The following is a 17,503-nucleotide window of genomic DNA, read 5'->3' as shown; positions in this document are numbered from 1 at the left end:
CCAAGAACATACTCCGTCTCATGCATTAGGATAATGAAGCCCGGATTGCATCTGAAAGATTAGATTTTGAGATCCCAAATGTGATTCACACGCGGCATTTCTTGATAAGCTTTGGCCCAGAGCTTTAAGTCCATAAGAACCAGTACGATAAGGGCGGGGGCGGATGCCGCTCGGGTTAAAGCCAACGATTGCGTCACCATTCGTCTGATTCCACTGGAAAAGAAGTTCGTGAATAGGAGAGGCAGAATTTGGCTGCTCTGGTGAAGGTGGTTTTATATTATCTGGTGAAAGGGTTTGGTTGTCCCCGAGGTTTACTGTTGTTATGTCATGAATGCTCGCTCTTCTCTTATCTTTTCCGCCGGAAAGTTGCCTGATGAAGTACTTCTGAGCATGGCTGGCAACTTGAGTTGGTGTCCGAGTAATCACGAAATTTCGAGATATGTTTCTCCAGTCCCCTTTTCCATATTTCTTGAGCCCCATCAAGAACAACCTGTTCACAGTAAATCAAGACTTTCATCAGAGAAAATCCACAATGAATGCTAAAGTCCAGCGGCAAGATGTGATCAGTAACATAATAGTGGTAGGATTCAGCGTTGCCAAGCCTTTCATCCTCTGGATCATAAAATTTTCAATTCTCAGAAATGAAACAATTCAAATTTCATCCTGGAAATATCGCACAAATGGACATAGTTATACATCGACTTTCAAAACTGATAGCTCCCACGATATTTATCAGAAACGTAGAAGAATATAAAAGCAATGGACAATCAAGAAAAAGTAAAACTCGGAAAGTGTAGAAAACTAACTTGTGCTCTTCTTCAGTCCATGGGACACCCTTTTTCCGTTCCTGATCGGAAGACCGAAGCAAAGAACCGGATTTTCTTCCCCCGGAAATGTGACAAGCTTGCTTAAATCCATCATAAACATGGCTACCACCCCATTCTAGAGTAAAAGGCAATGATGTAGTATAACCAGGAACTGGAATCAACCCTGCCTCTATACTACTAACATCATCTTCCAATTCTTTGTATTGCCTCATCACATCTCCAACGGTTTTTCCTGGAACCATTTCAGCCACTCTTTGCCATCGATCGGGCGTATTTTCATCGAAAAACGCAAGTGCATTCTCAAAGGCCTTGTTCTCCGCTTGAGTCCAACCCGCGCCCCTGGTCTCACCAAGAAACAAGCTAGAGTTTGAAAAGCATGAACTTGGTGACAAAATCTCCATACCCCACTTCATGAAACTTCAGTTACAGTCAGATAATCCACAGAATTGTATGTTCTAAAGCATCGCTCGAAAAGGGTCGTCTTAAAATTTGATGAGCACAGAGAAAGGAAGGAAAAACGAAGAGAGGTGGAAGCTTCACAAGTCACAACTGCAACAACACAGGGTTAAATCAAGAAGCATTTGTTTGGAGGAATCAGAATAGCTTTTTTATCAACAGCCACCTCCCCCTTCAAGAATACTAAAAAGACCCACTTATTCAAAATCAACCAAAATCTGAAGATTTAAAAAAATGCACTTAAAACAAACGCAAACCTATCTCTCAACTCACTCAAGATCTGAACCCACGTAACTCACAGTCACAGACCAACTTATAAAGCAAAAACGGGCTCAAATCAAGAAACCTTTTCCTGATTTGGAAACAAATAAAGTCTGAAAAAAGAAGGGACAATAGTTGATGAATAAGCTGGAGTGAACAGAGACAGCCGGAAAAAGCAGAAAGATGGACACTCCAAATGAAAAGAAAAACTCCCAATTCCGAGAGGAACCTGGGGTTTTGTGAAGTGGGAAAAGGCCTTTACTTTGTTACTTTTTCTCGTCTGGGTATAAAAGGAAGAAAAGATAATGACAGTGGAAAGCTCAAAAAATAGCAACTTAGCTAACAGTGTTCACGGAATGAATCTGAAATTTTACTTTGTCAATGTCAATAAACATTGAGAGAGGGAGAGAGAGAGAGAGGAGGCATTGAAGGTTGTGAAGTTTGATTGGATGGAATGGAGTTTATAGATACGACAACTTTTTCCTTATTATAATGTAACGCACTCTCTTGACTCTTCTTGTCTCCTTTCTGTTTAATTAGAAAAAAGAATAATGGAACTATTCTATAAAACGATTTAACGAACCTTTATATATGAGATGAGTCAATTTTACTGATATTCACAATAAAAAATAATACTCTTTAATATAAAAAGTTATAAATTTTTAATGGATGACCCAAATAAGAGATCTGTCTCACAAAATACGATCGTGAGACCGTCTCACACAAATTTTTGTGATCAAACTCTTGCTCACTATACTGTTCTCTTTCTTTCTTTCTTTTCTTTCTCTGTTCATTTTTTTTTTTTACAAAAAAACAGTGTTAGATTAGATGTATGTGGTGGCTTTCCAGCTAGGTTATGGAGATGGAGTGTCCTTATCTTGTTATAAAATAATTTGTTGTTATTTATTTATTTTAGTTTTATTTGTTTGGAAATGTCTACAAAAATGAGAGATTATGAACTTTTTTTTTAAAAAAAAATAGAATAGTAGTTTGAGACACATCTGTTGCTGTGAATGATAATCACTATTAATTACACGTTTTTGTTTCACCTAATGTTAGATAATGATAATCACTATTGATTACACGTTTTTGTTTCATCTTATGTTAGATTTAAATTATATAAAATACTCACGATTCTTTAAAAATCATAAATTTTGAGTCCATTTTATAAAATAAATGGGAACAGAAATATCCAACTCCCAAAGAAACAATTTTTTCGATTTCGTACTTGATATCATCATTAGTTTTAATTATACTTTATATTATTCCCCAAAACATTTTATACTATATTATGTTTTAATTACTTATAATTAAAATTCGCATTAACTCATAGTCGCGTTTAAATAAATCTTGTACTATGCCCCAAAACTATATACATGATATTTATTCCCTAAAAAAAAACTCGAGTGACCTAATATTTTGGTTAAAAAGTCATTTCAAAAATTTAATAAAGCATGCATCTCTGAATAAATAAATAAAAAATGTCGAAGTTTCAACTTCCACGTCTCTTCAGAAATAATTATTATTTCAACATTGTATCTAAAACCAAAAATATGTATTTTTTTTAATTTTTTCAAGTAACACTTAAAGGGTTATGTATGATAAATTATTTTTAAAATCAATTATTTCTTTATACCCTTTATCTTTATTTTAAATTATTTGTTTAACCTTGAATGGTACACTTTATTTATATTTATAATTATTTCTTTAAATTCGAGAAAAGAGGAGTCACTAGCAATTACATTTGAATAATAATAGAGGAAGGATATCGTCTTCCTCACCAGTCATAGACGCAGATGTCCTAAGAGAATCTCCAACCCTGCATCAAAATGACGTGACACTCCATTTCATCTGTGCCAAATTTGGCGTAGAGTAGAGCTCTGAGCGTGGAGCTCTTTATTTTTTGTTTTTATTTATTATAAATATTTATATTAAAGATTATAAATATTAGATATATTTAAATAATAGTATGATATTTATTATATTATTTTAATAATTAGATATTTAAACATAAAAATTAAAATAAATCAAATAGATGGGTTGAAGAATGTCCACATTCGGTTCAAAAAATAAAATAAATTTAAATAAATCAAATAAAAAAGAATATTTCGAGAATATTTTTTTTAGAGTCAGATTTGAAGTAGATGGGTTGGAGATGAATATTGTATTTAGTGCAGAAATTGCACTATTTTAAAATAGAGTTGCTTTAAAATAGAGTTTTGGGTTGGAGATGTCTAACTAAGACACGAGTTCGATGTCGATGAAAAAAAAAAAAAAGAACAATTTCTTAAATCCGATATTAGGATTTTTACAGTTATTCATTATCTATCATTACTGAATAAAATAGGAAATATGCATTTCATTATGAAAATTCACAATATTACAAACTAAATATTTTTATAATATTTATTTTTTAAAAAATACATATTTTAATTATTTGATGGTTGGTCTAAATTTTTTACAAGAAATATGGAGGAAGTATGTATATATAAAGTATTATTATATTCAAGATCATAATGTCTTTTGTGTTGTCAACAGGTGAATTACCAACCAATCGCATTTGTTGTAATAATTAAGTCAACTAAGTTCTGATTAATTAAGGTTAAGAATGACTAATCGTACATTAATCATTGAAGTTAAGTTGGAACCTACATTGTTGGGTTAATCTATCATTTCTTAAATAATATTTGAAAGTTCCAAAATTAAGTCCATAGAGCTCTATTTACTTTTATTTTTTGCACTCTTAATATAATAAAGTTAGTAATTTTAAAAATATAACATGTTTTAACTTAGAATAAGGTAACGTAGGAAAATATCGTCAATCGATTCACTCTGTGTTTTGTTTCTAAAAATATATCGGTTTGTAGTTAAATACAAATGGGATCATCAGTAGAAATACAAAAATTCACATGATATCGTCTTACATATCAATTTTGTGATACTGCTTTAATCCGACTTGGTCCAATTATAGATCGTCAAATTATTTTAAAAATATAAATATATGAAATCGTATTTTAAAATTCGTAATGGATAAAGTCTTATACCATATTTTTTAACAGTGTTTCAAATTTTAAAATATATTTTTATATTGCATAATTGGCAGATGAAAATAAAAATCTCAATGATTGTGGTCCATTGTTTTTTTTAAATGAAAATTAATTGTAGTCCACGGTGGTTGTAGGTTGTGAATGTCAATTGGCCACATATTTCTTTAGTACAATGACGACTTCTTTCGGGTTAACCCAGTGGATTAATCAAGAATAGAAAGTATATAGGAACAAAAATAGAAAAAATAAATAAATACTATAGTTTTTGTTAAAACATTAAATGTTCGATCTTATAACTGATATAATAGTCGAGATAATAAGTTTGATTTTTATTTATTGCGCAGAGTGAAATCATTGAGAGAACAGATGTTGTGGTACAATAATTGTCAATACTAAGAGATTGATCGATCAATCGGTTTGAGCTGTTGTACAATTTTTATTATTAAATGTAATATAATGTAGTAGAGCTGTTATAATTAAATTTTATTATTATGTTATAATAACAACAAACATAAAGTGTCACATCTCGGGCTTGTACAATGGATTAATATAGAAACTATTTCGTATTCGTCTTCGTTTTACGAAAATAATTAACTCAAGTTGTTATAAAAATACATTGTAGTTCGTTATAAGCTCATTTTAAATCTTTAATTTTTATCATGTAAGACAAAAGATATCACATAAAGTATACCAAATATTATTGAATATATATATAGTCACGTCTCGTATAGATTCAATCCTAGAGTTAATGTCGATATATAGTAATACAAGTGCAATTATACTATTATTAATCGAATCGTGCCGCATATGTATATGGTTTGATTATTTCAAAAAACTAGCAAATTGACCTTTGATGTACGAAAGGGTCAATTATTAGGCATTGGAAATTGATGTCTCTCTTGCATTNCATGTGAGAGCGATTTCCGACCACTCCGGTAAGTGTGTGCGTCGTATTTTTTTTTAATTTTTATATTGAAATATTAATTTTTTTATTTTATTTAAAATATAAGTAATTGAAAATTTGTACATAATTTAAAAAATAAAATTACTTATAATTCAAATATAAAAGCTTTTAAACAAATTACACGAAACAAATATTTAAAAAATAAAAATAAAACTTACAGATAATTAAAACAAATTACTTACGAGCTTAATAAATTACTGTCTTGTTGCATTTTCATAAAATGCTCACGTTGCATTTCTCATAATCTTGGACGAGATTAAATTAAATCTTCGCGGACTTTACCTTTTTGGGTTTTATTTTTGTGGACCATTTGTTAATGTCTGAGTGAGAGCTCTCCTAGGAAGGAGCACGTCTACCATCTGGATACTGCGGGAGCTCGGCCGAAACATTCCCAATCGACACGATAACATAGGCGGGGAGGTCAGGTCGAGTCATGATGAGAGGTCGGCCACCTCGTGATTGGCGAGATTACGAACTTATGGGAGGTCATCAAAAGATGACCTTCCAAATGACCTCCACCAACTTTGTGTGGATGAGGTGATCTCTTGATAGGCTCTCTCATGAGGATGACTTTCTTGGACCTTATGAATACTGGGCCTGCATCCATTTGGGCTACCGAGAGTGTGCTGATCTGGGCCAAACCGACCTCCTATGATATCATTTGTCCTTCTTCTCCTTCGTTTCTTACATTCTCTCCTTGATTTTTGTTCCCTCTTCTCTATTTCGTTCTTCGTTGTCATTATTTCCTCAAATTAATTTCATGATATTTTTGTCATATCATCTTGCATTTTTTTAGCCATATCCTTTCATGCTCGCATTGAACGTCTTTCTTCCCATAGGTCTAATAGTTTTAGTAAATTCCGGCGGTATGTGTGTCAGTTAACGTGGAGAAAGGAACTAAAAATGATTCGCCATCAATTTTCTTTGGCTTTTTGGTTGCATTTTTCTGAACTCCTTTGAATTTGTCAAACGACCATGTCTTCCATTTTGGGTGATCCTTTGTAACTAACCAAGCTTTCTCGTCGGATCATGGGCTACAACAATTTTGCTCGAACATTGTTTGAGTTTGAACGTACTAAAAAATTTATTTAGGAATTTGTTGAATTTCAGTTAAAATAAAATATCATGTTAAAAAATTATGATCACCTTCATCTCAAACGATTATCTGCATTGATTTAGGGCTTCTAATTCGCTTAGTTTGTTTTGGAAAGCAAAAACTCTTTTCGCAATATCCGTGAAATGTTGACGCATGTTCTCTATTGTATAGATTTTCCATCTCCTTGGCAACTCGTGGTTATGTTATTTTTCAACCAATCCCCAAAAACTATATTTTGCTTTGGTCATTGCCAAGTAACGAATTGGTGGAAATGTTGCATCATATCTTTGCAAGACGTTCGTCTTCGTCCTTCCTCCAAGTATTCCTATTGATGGATTCACCCTCTTCACTCACAGCAACGACTTTCTTCCCTTTCTTTGATGTGTTTTCAAAAGTAGAAGGAGACACTTCATTTGGATTTTGGGAGAATTGAGTTTGATTAAACATTTGATTCAACATTTGCTCGTCAGTGTATTGAGATTGGGAAAGACAAATCCAGTGAGACTTGAATTGCAAAAAATTTGTTGTAGGACAATTGAGATCATCATTGTTCCATGAATCTATTTTTATATTTGGATTCAATGAAGTCAAAAATAAATATTTTTTAAAATGAAATTGGAATAAGTTGAAATTTTTTGAAGACATAATGAAGTGAATTTATAAGAGATTAAAAAATATGGCCATGGCCATTACTAGAAGTTGGATATTTTTATAATTATTTTCTATTTTCAATATATTTTTTTAATGTTTTTCTATTTTTTCAAAAATGTAAAAGCTGGTATGATCTTAATCGTTGATCTACAACGGTCGAGTCATGCTAACCACTCCTTTAATGTGAGAACCCGAATTTCCAGCATTTCAGCAGCAATGCAAAATTTCCAGCAGAAGCTGGTACACAAACTAATATTTCAGAAGCTGATACGTTTCCAGCATATTAGAATCCAGCAGCAGAAGAGCGAGATTCCAGCAGACAGTTACTGATTCAGCTTAGACTTGTAACTGAAGCATTAACATGGAATAAAGGCTGTTAATGGCATATTATGATCATTAATAGGGAGGCTAACAGTCAGAATTTGGCCTATAAATAACATCCTCAAGTCTCTAAAATGAGTTACATAAACCTTGAGATTATCACTTGAATTTTCGAGTTAAGAGAGAGTGCCTTTGTTCAAGCAGCAAAATCCAGTAGCGAAAGCAACCAGATTTCCAGTAGACTTCAACCGAAACTCTAGCAAATTACTGTAAGTGGGCTTATGTATAAATATCTTGAAATCAGTTTTATAATTTCTGTTTTAAAGCACAGTTTCTGAATGTTTGATTTCTGATATATGATTTTGAAGCATTGAAACTTCATAGTGAACTAATGGTAGGAATATATATTCTGAACATCTCTGAATTCTGATTTCTGATTCTAGCCTCACCCCTTAGAGGAGAGAACATATAGGGGACTGATATCAGTTTAGCCATGAAATTCACTAACGTGCTTAGTGCTTACTAATTCTGATTTCTGTTCTGAAACCTGCGATTTCTGAATTCTGATTCCTGTTCTGAAAATAAGAGTTCTCTGTATATTATTGTATTACTGTTTCTGTAAAAATGGTGTTTGAAAACTGGGAGTTATTCCCGCCTCTGCTTACTGAGTGACAACCATATCACTCACCCACCAAACTCATCTCAGATAAGAATACTGAAGAAATGTTAGAAGAAGAGGAGCAGATCCAGTTCTGGGGCTGGTGATGAAGATCGTTGTTCTCAGTTCTGATTTATATTTTATATTCCGCTACATCTGTTCAGAAATTGTATTTTCTGGTTTTACATTTTCGCTGTAAAACATTATTATTTGAGTTGTATCAGATAATGAATATTCAGTATTATAAATAAAAGACTGGTTTCTGAAATTTTGTACTTCTGAGGCTTGTTGTTTTCGAATGTAAATTTGAGAGCAACGCCGATGTCGATCAACCCCGTCCCGGGGCGTGACATTTAATTTTTATTAATTATTTATTTTAATTTTTTATTAGTTAGTTGAATTATTATCGCTGAAGTTAATAATTTATTAAAAAGCATAATTACGGGGTTTTCTATTTGCCACGGATGTGGCTGAAGCGTCACCCGCCCCTTATCGTACTAAAGATAAAATAATTTGGAGAAATTTCAATCTGAAAAGTGAACAAGTATTAATCTGATTTTTTAATAAAATAATTCCAACAAAAAGCAGAGACGTAGAAAGATTTGACATTCTAACTTGAATTAACAAATTCATACACATTTACTTTATCAGATTTATTATTGTTGTTATTTTGAGATTGATTGTTGAAACGTTTTTAATGTTTCGTAGTACAAAAATTGCTGAAAATTCAAGTTTAGTAGTTCATACTCTCGCCAATTTCTCTGCCTCCTTTTTCTCCTCAATTGATTACGTGTTTCCGACAATATTGTTACAAATAGGTATTGTCTTTATATATGCCTCTATCGAAGCAGATTATTCTAACACGCTGCGTATGTTACACAGTTTGAGAGATGCACAACAGTAGCTTTACTTCCCCTTATTATTTTTGTTCGCTAAATAATCGATTTACACCAAACAATATGGTGGTTATGTTTATTTGGGATTTGGATCTTCTGCTGTGGCTGAAAACACATCTGTACACTTGTTACACGAGATGATCAGTTGATCATCTGATGGACCTCACATGATAAATTTGAAAAACTGTCAGACAAAACGAGATCATCTCGTGTAACATTTAGGGGTTTAAAATATGTATATATTTTCACATTTTCTGTTCTTTGCTTTCTTCTTTATTTTTCTTGCTTCAAATTCCTTACACTTTTGATTCAACGTTAATTGTGAAAATTTGTGCTAAAAATGAGTTTATTACACGATGAACTCGAGACAAGATCCACAACTTCTAATTCTTTTCCCTGCTACTAGCTGGCTCCTTCGACACTGCCTTTGGATTGTTGCAAATTCTGACTAGGCCAATACTAAAAAATTTGGTTCCCTCTTGAATCACCTAAGATAAAATATAAACGAGACATCGTTTCCTACAGCTCTGCATCTTGATGCTTAATGATATTTGGAGGAACAAACTTTCATTCCTCAGTGATTGTGTGTCAATCATCTACCGGAGACAGGAATACTTGTCTTTCCCCTTGATCGATGAATGACATACTATCACCTTAAAGTAAGCAATAGATCACCACACCTCAGTGGTCAATAATTATATTGCAATGTCAATGTACCAAGGTTGATTGTGTTAAAAAGTTACAATTCCTTGTACGTCATGGCTTTGGTCCAGTGTTCTGGTTTGTTATTATTGGACAATCATTGTACATTCTGCACGATAATTTTGATCTTGTTGTTTGAATGAAAAGATATGTTAAAAAGATGATCTTCCTATTGCCTCTCTACCCCTTCTCTCGATCCTTTTGACACAGAAATATTTGTCCTGATATGATTGATGTGAATCTATCATCTCAGACTCAACTTGTATGTATCAACTGAGTGTTGTAGGTTGATTTGCTTCTTTCTATAACCTATGCCTTTTTTTCCTAATAACGATGAAGCCAGTTTGTACTTCTACTAATGCCATAATCATGCAGGACGAATGCCAAAATGGAGGTCTCCCATAGCAGCGGTAATTCAAAATTTTCATCCCCCGATGCGTAGTTATGAAGTCAAGAATAGGTAATTATTTCTTCTTATAAGCAATCTTTTTACTGTCCGTTTTATATCCAACAGAATAGAATATGAGTTTATTTTATTTTCTTGTAGCAGAGTGCAGTCTCTCCCACAGTCTTCAAGATAAAATCAGATGCTTGGCTGTTAATAGCTAGAATGGTCTCCATCAGAATATGATACGGACTGATTTTGTTTTCTTGTAGCAGAGTGCAATTTCTCCCGTAGTTTTTGTTTAGATGTTCAACATCAGTTGGATAGAGTTCTCAAGAGTTGTATATATAGACTTGGACATTAATCTTTTCCCCTTAAACTAGGAGTTAGGTCAAAGTCTTAATCTTAATATGGTATCAGAGTCCAGACCCACCGTTATGTGTTGAATTGTCCATAGTTGGTCCACCTGTTAATGTCTTCGCACTCGGAGTGTTCTCAATCTAAACAGTTTTCAAGATAAAATCTGATGCTGCACTGTTAATTAATAGCTAAAATAATATTGTGAGTGCTTGGAATTGTGATACAGGGGGGTCTCTCCTGTATTGTCATTTTTTATATTTTGCTGTTAATGGTTCCTAAAACTGAAGGCGAGTCATTGATTGAAGAAATTATCAACTGTAGACCCTTTCCACCTTCACTTCAAAGGATGGTCGGACTATGCGATATTTATTTGTATCAGTAGTTGAATGGCGGGAATATACACTGACAGAAGATGTTGCTCACCTTACATTAAAAGAAAATAGCCGTTATCATCATGTCAAAACAAAGTCGTACACAAATCGCTTAGATTGATAACCGCGCCATCAAAACCTCCTATCTCCCAGGTGGCAGATTGGCCTATGATGCGTTAGTAAACATGCAGATCGAGGATGGTGTTGAAGGGGTGATTGTTGGTGGCACCACCGGAGAAAGCCAGTTAATGAGCTGGGACGAACATGTTATGCTCATTGGTCACACGGTTAACTGTTTTGGTGGTGTCAAGGAATGCATCGGGAATGATAGGATTGAGTTGTATACAAATACTGGCATTGTCGTCTGGAGTGGGAATGATGATGAATGCCACGATTCGAGGTGGGATTATGGAGCTACTGGAGTAATTTCCTGTCCCCCAGCAACTTATATAATTCCCAGCCTAATGAAAGAACTCATGTTTGAGGGAAAGAATCCGACTTTGAATTCCAAACTTCTCCCTCTAATTGAGTGGCTTTTCCACGAGCCAAATCCTATTTGTTCTATAGTGGGTTGGTTACGTATCCAAACCAGCACTTCCGAGTTGTCTCTTGTTAGTGGGAATGCATGATATTTTCTCGTAGGCTTTAATATTTTTTTAGGCAATTCGACTCAATTCATACACGTATGTATGTACATCCTAATAAAGACTTGGCATAAAAGACAATTCGTTTTATGTTAAGGGAAACCCATTGTTTCAAAAACCTTTTAGATTTTTTTGGTAAATTCATACTACCGAAATCGTTACTTAATAACTCATTTGATGACTTTTTCCGTGGACCGAGTGTTGCAATGTTATGTATACCCCTATAATTCAAGAAAAAGAAATTTTCGTTATAATCTATTATTGTGCGTGTATTGTTGAAACTCGAGATTATATGACGGATGAATTAGTCAAAGTTCGACCTTATGTTCACTATATGCGTATAGAATTAATGAGTTGCATACGTTGAATATATGTCTATGTGTTGTGTGTAGAGAGAGGCCTACGAAGGAGGGTTTTGACAAACATACAATGGTTTCATCACCTTAATTATCCATTCATGACTTGATCTTCGAGTACATTGTATTCTGGAGATTTAAGGGTAAAATAGAATTCATAATATTAGAATCGAATATATGATCGCTAACCAGACGTTCATTTATTTTATCAATTCGGACACTCACTAGGAATCTCGATCCCCTACAGTGTTGAGTAAAACAACAAAAGGTGAAGTGTGCCTATATGACAATTTTCAATGTTTGACAATTTTTTTTCAACGTTATTTTTCTTTTAATTTTTTTTTAATTCTTTTATTTTTTTTCACTTTTTTCCCTATTTTTTCCTCTTTTATTTTTCTTTCATTTTCCTCCATTTTTTTCCTTCTCCACAAATATTAACGGACAATTTTATACGAAATAATATAAATGTTTTAATTAATAAGAGTTTCATATCAATTCCACAATAAAAATACAAACAAACAAAACCAAATAAAAAATTCGATAGCCAAATAATTAGAAAAAGAATTAGACATTCAAAAGAACAAGAAAATCGAACCTTGTATGTTATATTATTTTCTGTAAAAATAAAAATAATAATAAAATTGAATAAGAGAAAAAACGAGAAAAAGAAGAAAATGGACAAAAGAAGACGAGATGAAATACAAAATCAAACCTAAAAAACTAATTTAAATTAAGATCAAATCAACACAGCCCATTAAATATCCACATCACCAAATACTGTGTTTGGTGTACTGTAGGGAATCCAGATCCCACTCACTAGCTAGGAGGCTGGTTATTATTATTTTATCTCATGTTCGATAATCTCGGTCTCCTCTCGAGTAATATAATGAACCGGCGATTTAGTATGACTAGTATGTTGTACATACGTTCTAGAAAATTAATTACACTTGCGTAGAAGTTATTCAATATTTTGAGAATGAAGTATATTTCGATGCATAATATGATATAATTAATTACACAAGGTGAAACACTAGTATATTTCGATGCATAATATGATATAAATTTTACTCCTGGCCTCGATCTTTACATTTTCTGATTCAAGATTATTTTTCCAATAAGTTCTGGAAAAATAAATATGAAGAAAGAACACGATTGACGTGTTGTGAATAAGATGCTATGCTCGTGCATCTTTATAAAATGATTCAATATATATGAATTTTTATCAATTATTAATTTATTTGCATTTTATTTATAAATTAATCAATCAAACATGCGATTAACATAATGACACGATATCGTATTTTCTAATTTGCCACCCTCGTGCACACCCTCGTTGTGTGGGGACATTTTTTGAAAATCGAGCATATATTGCCGATAATAGTCATCCATCTTAATTTTAAAAATAATAAAAATAAAAATTGTACGGACGGTTGGTAGAATAATTGAACATTTGATTAATGATTTTGTGTTTGATTTTTTTACCAATACTTTATCGGACGAACTAATTTGTTATACATAGTTGTCTCGGTGTGATTTACTTAGCTAACTAACATGGTTAGGAGAAACCTGTGTTAATTCAAAATTTATCAAATGCCCGTAAAAAAGAAGCGGTTATGGTTCCATCTGTTATTTAGAAGACTAGATCAATGCCAATATTTTCAACCAAAAACAGAAAATTCAAAGTGCAATCACCGAGTCAAAAAACACTGCTACAGAACCCTCCCCACGCTGTATATATAATTTGGCCATTAAAAAAGCAATCAATGAAGCCTAGCTATTGCCCTATTCTCGTCACAAAAATGAATCAAATGTACAATTTTCTTCTTACTATACTCTTCCTCTACATTTCCACGGCAGAATCTACAGACCCTTCAGCTTATTTCTGCAATAATAACACCGAAACAAATAACAACACCCAGTTATCAAGAAATATTGATGCCTTGTTACCTAGATTAGTACAAGGCGCTATACAAAATGGATTCTTGGCAACTTCTTATGGTAATGGTGCAAATCAAATCTACGGACTGGGGCAATGCAGAGCAGACGTGAGCAGCAACGATTGCTCTGCTTGCATCCGAGACGCCGCAGAACAAAGCCGAAAGCTGTGTCCGAACCAAGCGGACGTAAGGATTTGGTATGACTATTGTTTCTTGAAATACAACACCGTGGAATTCTTCGGACAAGTCGACACTTCCTATGGTGTCTTCTTTTGGAACGTCGCAAATGTGAATGATCCCAATGTTTTCAACCAGAAACTCGGAGCTTTGGTGGATCAGATTGAATCAGAAGCTGTGAAGCTGCCTGGAAGCAAAGGACTCGGGAAAGGGGAGACGGAAATATCTACTTTCGAGACCCTGTATGCCTTGGTGCAATGCACGAGAGATTTGTCGGCTATAAATTGCGCTCAGTGCCTTGCTGTTGCGATCGGGAACTTCCCCACTTACTGCAAAGACAAGAAAGGTTGCCGGGTTTTGTACGGGAGTTGCTACGTCCGATACGAGCTCTATCCCTTCTTCTTTCCTCTCGATTCACAGGGATCCTTGGTTGATAACGCTGCCAAGTATGAATCTTTTAAAGTGTACAAGCCTTGATCTTTTTGGTACTTATTTTCAGTAGCCTGTGTGCTGCTTTTTGAATAAAATGTAACGTTATCTTCTTAGTTTACAAGGTTTTCGAATTGTCCGCCATGCGTGGAATTAAAGTTGACTCAAAACATGAGACAAGATTATTTCTTTTCGATACAAACGATTTGGATCAAATGGAACATTAAGTCAAACACGAACTCAATTATTTTAGATCAAAATTTGAGAATTTAAATTTTTATTGAGAAAGTTATAGCAAATGGATCCATTATGTGCTTTGTTTTTGTTTCTAAAAATAGTGTTCCCACATTAAAATACAAAAGAGAAGCCCAGTTTTTTTTTTTTTTTAAAAAAAACATGTGTTTTTGTGACGTTCAAAGAAATGTTGTTTTGATTCATAACATATTATTAATGATTCAATATACATTATAATTGGACAGTCAAATTGACTTAAAGAAGTGGAAACCCAACACTACAAATAAACTATTAATTAATTAATTAGATGATTAATTGGTGGATCAAATAATTGAATGGGAAACTGGAGTTAGGCCCATTAGTGGGGCACTGCCAATGGATGTGAAGTAGACTACGAACTAATGCAATGTAATATATCATTAGTAGACTAATTAAAGTTCATCTATGCATATGATCAATATCATTAGGTTGGCATTTATATAATTATATCGCAATGTCGATTTACTAAGACAGTGTTTGTAAATACTTAAAAAAAATGATTTTGGCTTATTACGTTTTTAAAGCTTGGTTTTGATATAAAACATTTTGGTTGAATTGTTGTGGTGACATCGAATAAATTAGCAATTTACGATATCTTGTAAGCTTTGCTCGATTTATGTAAGTGTTTTTTGTTGTCGCATCAACGTTCCTACGAAAAGACCCAAAAAAATTAAAGTTCATCTATGCAGATGATCGATTAATGTAAGTGTTTTTTGTTGTCGCATCAACATTCCTACAATGTCATGGAAGACTTGGTCTTCCAGAACATTGTTGGCAGTATGAAGCTTGGAGTCAATGTACCAAATTCGAATCCCACAAAAATCTTCTGTGTCTGAATTATCTACAGAAGACATGTTTATATGATGTGTATGGTTTGTAGACTTCTGTGTAGATATGGGGTTTGTCTAATGCAAATCGGAAGTGTGGGGGCTGTGAATTTCTCGTTGAAAAAGAAAGAAAAAAGTTATACATATATAAGTTGTATTTCCAATATATATTCCAAGAGGGACCATCCATATCATGTTTGTAAAACAGTATATTAAAATGTGTGTAAAATTTTTGAAATAAAGTTAGTTTTAACATATTTACTGAATATAGTAAATTTTTACCAATTAAAAAAGTTTGAGAGCTAGATGCCTCCCTCGTGCACACCCTCCATGTGTGGAAGACTAAGATATTTCAGGTTTTCAAGATCAATTCAACAGTGTTATTTTTATCTAGAACAATGCCACTATTTTCAGCTCAAAAGGAAAATTCAAAGTGCAACCACCAAGTCAAAAAACACTGCACCCACCCACCCACACTTGTTATTCACACTTGTTATTTGGCCATTAAAAAAGCTAGCCATGAAGCCTATTGCCTTGTTCTCATCACAAATATGAATCAAATGTACAATTTTCTTCTTACTATTCTCTTCCTCTACATTTCAACTGCAGAATCTGCAGACCCTTTAGCTTCTTTCTGCAATGATAACACCAAAACAAATAGCAACACCCAGTTATCAAGAAACATTGATGCCTTGTTACCTTGACTAGTACAAGGTGCGATCCAAAAAGGATTCTTGGCGACTTCTTATGGTCACGGGGCAAATCAAATCTATGGACTGGCACAATGCAGAGCCGACGTGAGCAGCTCCGATTGCTCGGCTTGCATCCAGGATGCCGCCAAGCAAAGACGAACACTGTGTCCTAACCAGGCGGACGTAAGGATTTGGTATGACTATTGTTTCTTGAAGTGAAACAACGTCGAATTCTTCGGACAAGTCGACACTTCCTATGGGACCTTCTACTGGAATGTCGCAAATGTGACGGATCCCAATGTTTTCAACAAGAAATTTGGAGCTTTGGCGGATCAGATTGAGTCAGAAGCTGTGAAGCTGCCTGGAAGCAAAGGTCTCGGGAAAGGGGAGACGAAAATATCTCCTTCTGAGACAATATATGCCTTGGTGCAATGCACGAGAGATTTGTCGGCTATAAATTGCGCTCAGTGCCTTGCTGTAGCGATCGGGAACTTCCCCACTTACTGCAAAGACAAGAAAGGGTGCCGGGTTTTGTATGGGAGTTGCTACGTCCGATTCGAGCTCTATCCCTTCTTCTTTCCTCTCGATTCTCAAGAATCCTTGGTTGGTAACGCTGCCAAGTATGAATCTTTTAAGGTGTATAAGCCTTGATCTTCTTGGTACTTACTTTTAGTAGCTGTGTGCTGCTTTTTGAATAAAATGTAACGTTGTTTTCATAGCCAGAATTTTGAAAACTTAATGTTTTGTAGTTGAGCTCGGCTCTAGATGGGTCCAAATTCGAATTCTATCAATGGTTTGGGTATAGCTGTAGTTGTATGATTTTATCACAAAAACTCTTGTAGTCTTGTGAGACGGTCTCGTGAGTTAATTTTTTGAAATGAATCTTCAACCTCAACTAATGAAAAAGTGTCGCTTAATATGTCAAAATATTATTTTTAATGTTAGGTATGGGTTGGATTGACCTTTTTCACATATATAAACACATGAGATCGTCTCACAAGATACCTAACCACAAAGTATTTAAAATAGGTCAATTTCTTAAATGGAAGATTTTGGTAAAATCTTTGCACCACTTACATAAATTACCCATTTTTCAAAATACTCTATTTTTTTTTATATACTAGCTCTCATTTGCACACGTTGCGTGCTTGTACGGTTTTTTTTATAATCAGT

General features: G+C 33.8%; 3 protein-coding genes, 1 long non-coding RNA gene and 1 pseudogene across 4 annotated transcripts; 4 read left to right on the top strand and 1 right to left on the bottom strand.

Moving 5' to 3' along the window:
- On the bottom strand, positions 1-1,339 carry LOC140972974 (transcription factor DIVARICATA-like). The gene is made up of 2 exons (XM_073435471.1): positions 807-1,339; positions 1-490 (listed from the first exon to the last, which is right to left on the bottom strand). Exons 1-2 carry the CDS (start codon positions 1,238-1,240, stop codon positions 19-21), a joined length of 906 nt encoding a protein of 301 aa, XP_073291572.1. The 5' UTR covers positions 1,241-1,339; the 3' UTR covers positions 1-18.
- On the top strand, positions 1,176-1,397 carry LOC140972975 (uncharacterized). Its single transcript, XR_012174556.1, has 2 exons — positions 1,176-1,303; positions 1,336-1,397. It is a non-coding gene; the product is annotated as an uncharacterized lncRNA (long non-coding RNA).
- A 9,783-nt stretch (positions 1,398-11,180) lies between these two features.
- On the top strand, positions 11,181-11,624 carry LOC140974644 (4-hydroxy-tetrahydrodipicolinate synthase, chloroplastic-like). Its single transcript, XM_073438193.1, has one exon. It carries the CDS (start codon positions 11,181-11,183, stop codon positions 11,622-11,624), a length of 444 nt encoding a protein of 147 aa, XP_073294294.1.
- A 2,119-nt stretch (positions 11,625-13,743) lies between these two features.
- On the top strand, positions 13,744-14,685 carry LOC140972063 (cysteine-rich repeat secretory protein 55-like). The gene has a single exon (XM_073434533.1). It carries the CDS (start codon positions 13,759-13,761, stop codon positions 14,584-14,586), a length of 828 nt encoding a protein of 275 aa, XP_073290634.1. The 5' UTR covers positions 13,744-13,758; the 3' UTR covers positions 14,587-14,685.
- Positions 14,686-16,171: 1,486 nt separating this feature from the next.
- LOC140972062 (cysteine-rich repeat secretory protein 55-like) lies at positions 16,172-17,114 on the top strand (annotated as a pseudogene).
- Positions 17,115-17,503: the final 389 nt, after the last annotated feature.

The sequence above is a fragment of the Primulina huaijiensis genome, chromosome 3 (assembly GCF_012295235.1).
Source record: "Primulina huaijiensis isolate GDHJ02 chromosome 3, ASM1229523v2, whole genome shotgun sequence".
In the NCBI taxonomy this organism is placed as follows: Eukaryota; Viridiplantae; Streptophyta; class Magnoliopsida; order Lamiales; family Gesneriaceae; genus Primulina; species Primulina huaijiensis.
Note: the sequence above shows the minus strand (reverse complement) of the source record. Positions and strands in the feature narration are given on the sequence as shown.